This window comes from Panicum virgatum, chromosome 7N (genome assembly GCF_016808335.1).
Source record: "Panicum virgatum strain AP13 chromosome 7N, P.virgatum_v5, whole genome shotgun sequence".
Taxonomy (NCBI): Eukaryota; Viridiplantae; Streptophyta; class Magnoliopsida; order Poales; family Poaceae; genus Panicum; species Panicum virgatum.
In genome coordinates, this window is record NC_053151.1 from 42,362,337 (window position 1) to 42,375,316 (window position 12,980).

Here is a 12,980-nt window from a genome sequence, read left to right on the forward strand (position 1 = left end):
TCAAGGTATGCGGCCATGCGAACTTTCCAATAAGCAAAGTTCTTGCCCTCGAAGTGAGGCGGCGAACCACCCATCTTGGCCATAGCTCTAGGCGGTGAAGCCTAATGATCCAAATGAGCAACGAGGCTCTGATACCAATTGTAAGGATCGATGGACCAAGAGGGGGGGTGAATTGGGCCTTTTTCAATTTCTAAAACAAAGTAAGGCAACCTTAACCTATGCAAAGCTAGTAGGGCACCAATTCACCAACCGGATAACTAAGCTACTTACACAAGCTAAGAGAGATAAAAACAAAGTAAAGCCTAGCAAGGTAGAGCTAAGTTATGATCTCTAAGTTAAGCACATGAGTAAATTGCATGAAGGAAAATGCTTGAATAAAAGGAATGGACAAGAGACAACCGGATTTTTTCCCGTGGTATCGATGTGTTGGCACACACCCCTAATCCACGTTGTGACACTCTCAAAGAGTCTTGTCACCTCCCAAGTCACCGAGACGAGGGCGCTCACTAAGAGTCTCCGTTCACCATCCCGGCGTGGTGGAGATCAAGCCACGTACAATCTTCTTCTCCGGGCTCCCACAATCCTTGGCAAGCTCCGCGAGAAACACCCCGATCACCAAGATCGCCTAGGTGATGCCAATCACCAAGAGTAACAAGCTAAGGCCTTCACTTGAGCAAGAACCAATCACCAAGAATGGATGCACACTAGCCTTTCTCTACTCAAGTCCTTAATCTTGCTTCTTGATTGATTGAAAGCACAAGTATGTGAATGATGAAGCTCAAGGTGGCTCTTGACTATGGTATGAGTGTTTGGATGTTGCCTGGTGTCAAGAGTGGGCGAAATGACCCATTGGAGGGGTATATATAGGCAGCTCACACAAATAGAGCCGTTGGAGAAAAGCTGCCAGAAAACTGCGTAGCGCCGGTTAATCCGACGTACCCCCCATTGTCATCGTCGGTTTAACCGGTGAATGTAAAACTGCCTCTTCTGAAAACTAGCCGTTACAACTGGGGCAGATTAACCGACGTAGCATCGGTTTAACCGGTGAGTGTAGTTGTCCACTGAACCACTGAAAAACCAAGTCTCTGGACAACTGCACCGACGTTAACTCAAACCTATCGTCGGTTTAACCGGTGAGTACAACTTTTGAATTCCTCTGAAAAAACCATCTCACTGGTCAATTGCACCGACGTCTTGATTCAAACAGCGTCGGTTAATCCGGTGAATAGAACTTGAATTGCCCTGGAAAAACCAACTCTGGACTAATGTACCGACGTTAAATTCAAACACGTCGGTTTAACCGGTGTATTGAATTTGTCCAGACTCTGCTGACTTCGTTTAACCGACGTATAGAAAATTGAGAGCGTCGGTTAAACCGGTGTATAGACTTTTTTCTGATTTTGTCTTTTCTGATTTGAGTCTTGAATGAAATCCAAATATTCTTGAGATATAGTTTGAGAACCACTTATTTGAACTTCTAGAAACCTGAGTGACCATAGTGTGCATCCATTTTCAAATGACCATGTCCATGCTCAAGTTACTAAGCCTTAACCCCTCTTAATAGTGCGATCACTACAAAACTATAAAACCTATACTAACCTAAGTGTCCTTCTCAACCTTGTGACACTTAGGACTAGAAAGATCCTTAGCCTTGACATATATAAGTTGAAAACCGAGATCGCCTTTTAGAATAACCGAAATTGAGGGGCCTCTTTTGACATATGACCAAATGAGCGATAATGATCTATTAAGCTGCACAAACTCATTAGTCACAATAATGGTTGTCATTAATCACCGAAACATACCTTGAGGGCCTAGATGCTTACAGCAGGGCTAGTAGTTGCGCCCGCTGCCGGCGAAATAGAGTCCAGCGTGGATAGCATTTAATGTGGAACGACAGTAGCAGAGCATAGCACAGCGGTGGGATAGTGACTTGCAGCCAATGGATTCACAGCACAGTGCTCTTTGCTTGCTTTAGGCCGGCGTGCAGTGAGTCGCTCGCTTCACTCTGTCTCCTACTTTCTCTCTCCTCCACGTAACATCTCGCCAACTTTGAGCTGATCATAATACTTGCTCTAATACTTTATCTGGCGAGCATGCAAAGGCGCAAGATGACTGGCAAAGAAAACATGAGCTCCAAGTATAGGATAGGTGGCAACAGTGATTATGGTTTTCTACCCACCTCTAGAAAATTATGTTCTAGTTTAATAAGAGTGGTGTTCACTTGTGTTGTATAAGAACTTAGGAACTTAGGAATTTGAACTAGTACGTAGTAGACATGAACATGTGCTAGGCGTCAAAAAGCATGCGTTATTATTGACCTAATGCTTGGAACACAAAAACTGCAAAAAAAAAAAAAGCCAAAGTCCACGAGTATTTGTCCATGGACCACTCGTGCGCAACTTTCAAAACTTTGACCTGTCGAGAAAAAACTTTCAAAACTTTGAAGGCTGACCCGTAGATAAGATCGAGAATCGCACTTTATTTTACCTTTTTTCCGTTGGGAAATGTTGATTAACCATGAGAGCGTTCATGTCACTATCTATTCAAGGATCAGCTATGATCTCATTCCTACACCAACTACACACCGAATGCTTACGTACTAGACTTAGTACTCATGATTTGATTATCCGGAGGTGATTAGTTTGAGATAATAAAGAGAGATAAGGCATAAAGTTACATTAATAAGTTCATTTTTAAGCAATGTCATATTTCTATTATTGATTCTTATTTTTACTCCCTTCTAGAGTCTGCATGTTAATCTCACAAGACATGCTAGAAGAGTAGAAAAGATCTAGAGATTCGCCAAAAAAGAAACAATCGGCCATCGAGTTTGTAGGCTTGACAAAAGTATGGATCAAATTTACTTCTAAATTATCCACCTCTATAACAAAGTAACCTAAAACAACCACCTAAAGCTGCATCCGATTTACCCACCTTTAATTTGCTATGTTGAAAATTAGTAACTTAAATTAACAGATACATCTGCATAACAACTACACACATCTAATGTTATAAAAATATAATTAACACATAAATTTGCAGCTAAATTACACATAAACACCAATATAAAAAAGTAAACTAATCTAACCCCCTAAAAGATCTACATCTAAATTAGTGACATCCCCCCGCCCCCCCCCCACCTCCCCGAGGAAAACGAACAACCCAAAGTATCCTGTATACATGTTTCTAAATTATTATTCATATCAGAGACAATAAATCTAAGCAATTTAATTAGATGAGATGTTGGCTCTAAATTTGTCCATATGGTATAATATTTAGGGAAAAGTCCAGTTTACACTTTTGAACTATCGCAAAAGTACGATTTTCAACCTTAAACTACAAAACTGTATAAGATAGACCATTCAACTATCGAAACTGGGCAAATTTGGCCATTTGGGTGGTCCTTTGGATGGGTTTGAAGGTGGTTTTCCATTTTATGAAAATTAAATATATTCAAATTTAAACTAAGAAATTATAATTAATTCATTTTAAATCAAAAAGTACTAAATGGATAACAATTTTTTTCTAAAAATGTAACATATCTATTGGCATCGTACTTATCATTTATTCAAATCCATTTTTTATGTTCATAGTATTTGGTTGCTTGTAGTTATGTCTATTATTTTTCAATAAATAACATTAAAATAGAGCAATAATAGATAGATTACATTTTTAGAAAATTTTGATACTAGTTTCATATTTTTCTGTTCTAAATGAATTAGTTTTAATTTTATAGATCTCATTAGAATTTTTTAATTTTTCTTAAAAATACAAAACCACCTTTGAAACCACCCTAAGGGTCAAATTTGCCCGGTTTTGACAGTTGAATGGTCTATCTTATCCGGTTTTATAGTTTAAGATTGAAAGTCAGACTTTTACAATAATTCAAGGGTGTAAACTGGACTTTTTCCTAATATTTATACTAATTTACAATAATTTGCTATATTGTGCACAAGCACAAGTTTGCGAATGTGTCTGCAATTAAATTATGAATGGGATTCGGACAACCGTATCATTAGTAGGATTTTCCTTTATCGAAATGAATCTTGCAAATTCGAAGCGTACGTACGCAAAACAAAATTCAGGAAATCATGTAGGAGTAACTCGATGCATAACTTACAATTTTGCAAAATGATCTATTATACACACTTGTGTTATGTCCGTCGTCACAACTTTACAACATTTGATCGGGAGGGCTCAATTATTTACGAGCTCCGATCATTATTCTGTCATCTATAACGTCAAACCAAACCATATATATACGAAAAAAACTCGAGGACAAATGCGTCCTGCTTACCGATACTCGACGCCTGTTCAACGTCTATGTAAAAACTAGCTAGCTACGCCCCTGCATGCCTTGGTACTCTTTTGGCAAACAATCCCATAGTAGGCTCGCTTGCTGTACAGCCGGCCATGTGATTGCAAAAAAGGATGCACGTACAAATGTTGAAATGTACGGCGCACCCTGCCAACCGTCCCTTGCCGAATGCACGGTGATTAGCTAGCGTGAACCATGGGTGACTGCGGCGACATCAACGCCAGGGGGCTGGAGAGCGCGAGGTGCGAAGCGGCGGCGCCACCCCGGCGCGGCAAGCTGAGGCGGAGGGACCCCCTGGCGGCCCAGCTGCGCTTGGCCTTGGCCTTGTGCTCTTGCTGCTGCACGAAGCTGCGGATGCGGTCGAGGGCGATCTCCATGGTCGCGTCGTCCATGTTGGCGTGGCAGACGCGGAACCACCCGGGCTCGCCGCAGTGGAACGACGTGCCGGGCGACACGTTGAGCTTCACCTTGTGGACGATCACCCGCCACAGCTCCAGCTCCGCCTCGGGCGTCTTGTCCCGGAGCATGCTCCGCAGGTCCATCCACGAGAAGAGCCCCGCGTTGCCGGGCAGGCAGCTGATGCCGACGTCGCGGAGGCCCGAGGTGAAGCGCTCGTGCCGCGCCGCCAGCCGCCGCGCGCTCTCCGCCAGGAAGCGGGCCATGAACTCGCTGTCCGAGAGCATCCTCGCCAGGAAGTACTGCGTCTGGGAGGAGACGAGGCCGAAGCTGGACATCTTGCGCGCGCAGGCCACGACGGCGTCGTTGTAGGAGTAGATGACGCCGACGCGGAAGCCCGGGAGGCCGAAGTCCTTGGAGAGGCTGTAGGCGATGTGGATGAGGTCCCTGTCGCAGCCGGGGACGTCGCGCTCCACGACCTCGGCGATGCTCACGAAGTCGGGCTTGGTGAACACGGAGCCGGCGTAGATCTCGTCGCAGATTAGGTGGACACGGTGCTCCGTGGCGAACTCGGCGAGCATCGCCAGCGTGCCGCGGCCCATGGTGGTGCCTAGCGGGTTGGAGGGGTTGGTGACGAGGATGCCCTTGACGCGGATGCCCTGGCTCCGCGCGCCGTCGTACGCCGCGACGAGCGCCTCCCTGGTGAGGGCGAAGTTGTTGGAGCTGTGGCACTCGATCGGCAGCAGCTTGATCCCTGACCTCCAGCAGCAGTCCCGGTCGAAACTGTGATAAAAAAAATGCGTCGATCAGGACTTGAGAGAACGAGAAACAATGACCTCTATCTGACAACGTCGTGCATGTTGCATGGATGCTAGCTTTTCGTTGCGTGACGACTACTTCGCACAATCGCACTATAGGCACAAGGTCAATGATGTAAACATGCGCATCGATAGTCGCAAGGACCAGACCGTGCGAGAGAAAGTTGAGAACAACGTGCAGGCGTTCCGTGCGTGACTAGATTGCCTGATCAACCTTCGCGGCAACCCAGCAACTAAGATCTCATTTTCACTTGATTATGGGAGGAAATTAAGCTACTTTAGAGGTTCCTGGTGAGGTCAATTTTGAAACGTTTCCCGAACAGGAAAAGCTGAAGAGGCTTGCTAGAATTTTACCAGTTGACAAGCGAAATAGTCTTGTGATTAGTTTATTGCCTTTTTCCACGTTTGACAAATTTTCGAGTCTATGCTTGACTAAGACACATGAGAGGTTGCAATCAAATTTAATTGTGGCGAGCAGGACGTAACAAGGACATACGCTGGGTAGTAGGGCGTCGGCACGAGGTAGGCGTCGCCGGGGTCGGCGAGGCAGAAGGCGAGCGTGTCCTGCGCGCCGGTGGCCCCGCCACTCATCACGACGCGGTCGGGGTCGAACGTCACCTTCCCGCCCCTCACCTGCCCCATGAACTTGGCCATCGCCTGCAGCCAACCAAATCGATGGCATGATTAAACGTCGGGATCACATTGCGGTTAGCGGTGATCTGTCAGGAAGGCGACCGGCCGGCCGGCCGCTAGCTGCTCTGTCGCTTTCGCGATCGCCATTGGACAGCAGCAGCAGCCTCGTCTGCCGTCGGTTCTGAAGAAAGGCCAAGAAGCGCTTACCTCTCTGAACTCCGGCAGGCCGTGGTAGTCCTGGAAGTTGGCTATCCTCCGGAACTGCGAGGCGCCCTGCGCCGTGCAGATGGAGGCCTCCGGGTGTTTGATGCTCCACTCCTCGATCAGGTCCAGCGACAGCTGCAGCGAGCATGATCAGTTTATGTGAGCATTCGATCGACAAGCAGGACGCTGGAGCGCGCGCATGCAGTATATAGAAAGGTACTTAGAAATTATATTTACTTGGTTCTCGGCGAGGCCCATCTGGATGACGCCGTCGGGGTTGTGGTGCAGGTCGAAAGGGTTCATGTCGTAGGCCTTCCACCCTTCGAAGTAGGACGAGTTCTCGCCGTGGCCGTCGCCGGCGGCGATCCTCGAGAGGAGCTCACCATTATTGGCACCACCCATTTGGCTAAAGAGGGCTAGCTCAGTGAATCGAAACGGCGTGCTGGCTTAGAGCTGAGCGCGCCTTCGATCAGCGAGTAATTCGTATCAGTGCCTTGTGTGCTCCTAGCTAGCTAGAGGCCAATAGCTGGTTGGGCTGCTGGGAGGGAGCCGATCGAGCCTTGGTAGGAAAGAGCTTGCGGCTTCTGGTGATCTCCGAGGAGCGGAGTGGCTGCAAATTTATAGTAGAGATCGAGAGCGGGGGGGGGGGGGGGGGGGGGGGCAAACTGCGGGCAAGGAACAACGAGGTGCGCGGCCGGAAGCTTCCGCGGAGGCTGAATGCGAGTGCGCGCGCGCGACCGTAACGGCGAGCATGTGGCCGGGGGGCATGTTGACTTTGAATGTGTCGTGGCCTGGATTCCTCTGGCCCTACCTCCTACCGGCTACCGAATCGAATTAGCTTGGGGTGCCGTGGAGGGTGCTGGCGGCTGGCGCGACGTACGCCCGGCTGGCCGTGACGTTCTGCAGTTCTAGCTTCTGCTCGCTTTCGCTAATTAATCAGAACATCAGGTTGGATCGCCACAGGTTATTAACTGGCCCCACCATTGGGGGGGGGGGGGGAGTGAGAGCTAGCAGTTTCGTGCGACGGAGCGTTCAGGTGATGGATGCTGACGTCGGGAATTACCATCGCCGGCGTGTCGACGCAGTTATACAACAGTCCAAGCGGCGGCGGTTCTAATGGCGGCTTGTGCCGTCGTAGTTAATGTTAGGTTTGGACACGCACTGAGCTTGCAGGGATCGCTCGCATATAAGCACGACCTCGAGGAAGGATTCAACCGCCGGCGCTCGGCGTCAAAGAAAACGGGACGCCTGCGTCGTATTGCTGCTCGAATGGTTGATGCTGATGTATACTCCTGTCATCAGTTTGCGCTCAATATAATCCTGCGTCGTATTGCTGCTCTGGTGGCAGAACATCATCGGCCTCCTCCTCAATCAATCAACATGGTGCACTAACTCGCAAATGCCAAATTGCCAACTGGCCGAGTAATGTCCGTTCCTTTCCGAACAGCTCGACAGCATGTGGCTGCGTCGACGACGTTGCCAATGGCGCGAGATGGTCGGACGGAGATGGAGAAAGAAGTTGGCGCTGGGTTGAATGAGACCCTGTGCGTAGTCAAGTCTAAAAATCTCCGTAGGGGCATGATGCAGTCAAAATAGTACATATCAGAAAGTCCTAAACAAATACAAGATGAACATGGCTACTGTAGATGGCACCAGGCCAACTGACTTAGGCTCGTCGTCGTTGGCCGCTCGGTCATGCATGGCCTCATGGCTGCTACTGCTATAAAACAATTGGCAGCCGATCGATTTATTGGTCACCAGCAGTGACTGAGATGAACATCGCTCCAAGTATAAGAGCATCTCCACCAGTCTCCCATTCCCTAATAATCTTTTACTATTGGGAAGACAATATGCTCCAACAGTTTCCCAATACAGCTCCCTTTTCCCAATAACTATTAGAATGTCCTAATATTTCACCCCATCTCTTCTCAAATAAAGGGAGGATTCATGGTCTCCCAATATATTGTTGTAATGGGACAAGAGTATTGGGAGACTGCAAAAGCAACTCCTCCAATAAAACTAAAGCTGCTATTGGGACATCTCCCAATACTAATTATTAGGAAAAAATTATCGGGGAACTGCTGGAGATGCTCTAAGTCGTCCGTGTACATATGGTGCTGACGCGGAAGCTATTGGAAATCTGGTATGCTAGTCTCCTGTTCTTCCAATAGTACTCGGATGTATTGTCTAATGATCCAATCTGCCGGTTCTTTCTGGGAAAGTATGTGTTTAAATACTAGGATCGACCAGACTGTAGTCAATGGATTTGAAAGTTTCTTGTGGAAACTACTGTACATTACTGATCAAGCGGGCGAAACGATAAGGAGATGGAAGAAAATAATGAAAGGCGTCGCAGGAACAAAAGTTCAATGAATGAACTAGAAAGTAATCTGATAATACGAGCTAATGCAATACGGAATCAACGCGACAAATGATAGAAAAATTATATGACAGATTAAATTGACAAGTATTTTTTCTCTCCAAGAAAGGAAATCTAAAGTTGTGCGTTGACTAAGAAGTCTTATGTAACCAGTTTTTTGTTTTTTTTTTGCTATGAAATTAAGTATCTGCCCCATTGTAAGGTGATTTAGACATAGATTTAGACCGAGCAGTCTCTTCTATTAACTATACATATCCCTTGTATTATGATTTATATTTTTGCTTTTTTGTACTAGCAAGTATTAGGAAGCAAGCTAGATTGCCTGCAAACTTTTTCAGCTTCAACTATAACTTTCCTTATAGAAAGGTATAAATGTTGGAAAAAAGTTTCTTACCATGTGAAACTGTTTTGCTTTTACTAATTAAGAACATCTAAGCTTAAAAAAAGTGGCTTAGGCATAAGGAGCAAAATCCAAGTCAATCTTATGAAACTAATCTTAGCTCAAATCAAGCAGCACGACTTGTAGTCGCGTCCGCAATTTATGAAGATATTTTTGGAATAAGTTTGCATGCTCTGTGGAAAAAGTTTGCATGCTCAAGAATAAGGGCATTAACTATTCTTTTAATCTCCAAGGAGTGACTGAGATGAACATTGCTCCGCCACCAAAGCTCCAAGGATGGCCGGCGCACCAAGATATACTTTTGGTTCACTTTAGAACCACAACACAAGGATCTAAACCTTTCTTGATCACTCACTTAAGAGCTAATCTAGCACTAACACTCACAAAGCTTGTGCTAAGGACTAAGGATTTGATTTTTATGCTCTTAGATGGCTTGGAGGTGTTCTTGGTGTGCATGTGATGTCTTGGGACTCCAGCAAGTTTCAAATGGCCGGGGGAACACATATATATAGGTCTCCAACTTGAACTAGCTGTTTAGAGCCGTTGGGCACATTTCTGCGTAGGCATCGGAACTTCCGGTGCTAGGGCATCGGTTCTTCCGGTAACTAATAGTTTGAACTAGTCGTTGGGCCTTTATGACGAGTTCTGCAGCTGAAAAATAGTACCATCGGAACTTCCGGTGCTAAAGTAACTTTCTGGGGTCAAAAACATGCTCTCTGGACAATAGTACGGGCATTGCACCGATGCCCCTTTTTTATAGCATCGGAATTTCCGGTGCTTATAGAAATCAACTTCAAGGTGCTTCGTATTTTGGCCATAATTTTTTACTCCGAACTCCGATTTGGATGATCTTGTACTCTTTGGAAAGCTTGTGAAATTCTCCACAAGATTCTGCTAAAGTACATCTCATTTGACCAAATTTTGAGCATCGGAATAACCGGTGATAGGCATCGGTTCAACCGGTGCCACACAGAAATCAGCTTCTCCGTGTTTTGACCATAACTTTTTACTCGGAACTCCGATTTCGATGATCTTGTACTCTTTGGAAAGCTTGTGAAATTCTATACAAGATTATGCTAAAGTCCATCTCATTTGAATAAGTTTTGAGCGTCGGTTAAACCGATGCTTGTCGGAAGGTCCGGTGTAGGGTCATAGGAACAACCGGTGCTACTGATTTTTGCATAATTCGTCCAATTCAGGATTTCTTTGAATTCTTTCTTCATGTTTTGCTTTGCTAACCCTTTTTAATACATTTTTTGGGAACTAAAAAGATTCACTTAACAAACTTGTTAGTCACATTGATTGCTTTGTCATACGATCACCAAAATCACTCGAAATGGCATAAATGGTGCCATGTTCGTTACAATCTCCCCCTTTTTGGTGATTGATGACAACACAATCAAAGCAAGCATAAAATTTACAAAAATTAACAAATTGAACCACTTACACTTTCTTGGATAATTACCACCATCCAATGATGGTTTGGCCTCCCCCCTAAAACCATGATTTCCCCTTTTGTTCCTCCCCCTATCTCGCTACTTCTCCCTCATGACTTGATTCACTTGGCATTTCTCCTCTTTTGTTGGGAACATGTCTTGTTTTGATCCACATTTCTCCTCTTTTGGAATCAAATCACCTAAAAGTCTTGCACCTAAAAGGTCTTGCAAAAAAATATAGCTCAACAGAAGATTAGTAGCCTAGGGAGTTTGTTTCATGACTCATGGTCCAATTGTATGATATCAATGAAGATATATTTTGAAAATTTACTAGGGCGGATCACAAAATCACGAAACTAGCATGACATGAGCTAAGCTTTCCATAAGTGTGTACACAACATGATAATATGAAAATCAAGTGTACAACTAAAAGATTCAACAAAAAAGCTTAGATCATATCATGCACGGAGGTAGCTCTAAAAAAGATAAGAAATTGATAATTATACCAATTGAATGAGTTTAGAACCTTGCATACATCCGGGGGTCTCTTTGTTTACCTTGCATGTACCAATTTAAAGTGACTTGTAATCAATTGAAAGTCTTTAAAAGAAGAGCACTTGGTACACCAAAGTTAGGCAAATATATGAGCACATAGCCTATGAACTTAGATATGAGCATTTAAGTTCAATAAAGCATAGCTCAATATGCATGAAAGCACAATTTATCTAATCACTCTTATAGAGTTGTTTGTTCACATTGATCGTGAATAACATTCTCTCAGAGTGTTAACTCCATCGTGAGACTACAAAAGATAAACTAGCAAACATGTTAGTCTCAAAATCACAAACCATAGGATGAACTCCCCTTAAATGTGTACATTTAGTGTTTGAATCACCAAGCATATGTATGCACATTGATTTTGACACAATTGAAAAGTTTACCCTAAAGCTTGTGTTCATGGTACACAAATGAAATACATACCTCATGAGATCCATGTACCATGAAGGATAATCTTGTGTAGCTTTCTACACACTTATTAAACCATGCATGTTACTCATGGGTTAGAATCATGACACAAGCAACCCACCATATATAACACTAGGAGATGCAATATATGCAAACAATCTAGCAAAAGCAATGGAGCTACATGATGCTTGAATTGAAATCTAGCTACCATTAACTTATGGGGGACTTGGGCAACAAATATCCAAGTTGTGAGCTTAACTTATTTTGACTTGAATCTTCACTTCAACTTGTAAGCTAAGCCTCCAAATCCCCCGAAGCCGTTCTTGGCTTTAAGTTTCCTTTGGAACCCACACTATTTGAGCCCCTTCATGTTGGTGATGATGTCCTTGGGCACCCAAATAGAGTGGTTCCAACTCCTTTCCTTCTTCCCAACCTTGTGAGCAACCACCTTGCCATTAGTCTTCTTTTTGATCACATAGGAGGTGCTATTGCTTTTGTTCCTCCGGTTGGGCTTGGTGTAGATGAGAGAACTCTTAATTGTGAGTTTCTTCTTGTTCTTCTCATCCGGAAGCTTCTTCTTGGGTTGAGGACACTTGTTGGACTTGTGGCCTTCTTTGTGCCACTTAGAGCAAGTCGCGGTGGACCCCTTCTCAAGCTTTTTCACCATGTCTTCACGGTTATCTTGAGAAAGTTAGACATTGCTCTCTATGCCTTTGCCCTTCAACTTATACAAGTCTTTCATGAGCTTTTCCACTTCTTGCTTGAGCTCATCATTCTCCTTGGCAATGAGATCATCGCATGATTCTACAATAATATTCTCATAGCATTTCTCATTGCAAAGGTTAGAGCAAGATTCATCAATTAAATCAATACAAGAAGTTGAAGCATCTACCCAAGAGATTGGAATTGTACAAGGGATAGTTTGTTCCATTTCCAAAGAGTCATTAGTATCATTAATGCTCTCAAATTTTAATTTGAGTTCTTCATGCTACTTGCTAAGCAATTTGAATTTGCACATCAAATCTTCAAAATTTGTATCAAGAGAAGCATTTAGATCATTGAGAGCATTAAGATTTTTAATTTCTTTTGATTGCTTATTAATGACTTTTTGGTGCTAATGAACTAAGTCAAGAAGTTCATCAATTGAAGGAGAGTCGGAGTCATCATCACTTATATCGCTATCCATACCTTTGGCCATGAAGCAAGTGTTGGATGATGATCCCATGCGGGTGGTAAATTTCTTGTTTGATTCATCACTTGATCTTGCACTTGATTCTTCACCACCGCTTACCCATTCATCAAATACGGTATATGATTCATGCTTGGGCTTCTTCTTCTTCTTTTGCTTGTTCTGAATTTCTTCTCAACCTTCATAAGTTGATGGTGAGGCCCATCTTTGAGGAAGACCATATGCCTCATTGAGTTG

General features: G+C 44.3%; 1 protein-coding gene across 1 annotated transcript; it reads right to left on the reverse strand.

Annotated features, from left to right (window-relative positions):
- Positions 1 to 4,097: 4,097 nt before the first annotated feature.
- LOC120683464 (1-aminocyclopropane-1-carboxylate synthase-like) lies at positions 4,098 to 6,998 on the reverse strand. The gene is made up of 4 exons (XM_039965540.1): positions 6,610 to 6,998; positions 6,376 to 6,507; positions 6,032 to 6,192; positions 4,098 to 5,500 (listed from the first exon to the last, which is right to left on the reverse strand). Exons 1-4 carry the CDS (start codon positions 6,772 to 6,774, stop codon positions 4,501 to 4,503), a joined length of 1,458 nt encoding a protein of 485 aa, XP_039821474.1. The 5' UTR covers positions 6,775 to 6,998; the 3' UTR covers positions 4,098 to 4,500.
- Between the last annotated feature and the right edge of the window lie 5,982 nt (positions 6,999 to 12,980).

Coding starts and splice junctions, on each gene's coding strand:
- LOC120683464 (XM_039965540.1), bottom strand. CDS start 6,774: ATGGGTGGTGCCAATAATGGTGAGCTCCTCTCGAGGATCGCCGCCGGC. Junction 6,193..6,375: donor GCCTGCCGGAGTTCAGAGAG/GTAAGCGCTTCT, acceptor GGTTGGCTGCAG/GCGATGGCCAAGTTCATGGG. Junction 5,501..6,031: donor CCGACGCCCTACTACCCAGC/GTATGTCCTTGT, acceptor TTTTTATCACAG/TTTCGACCGGGACTGCTGCT.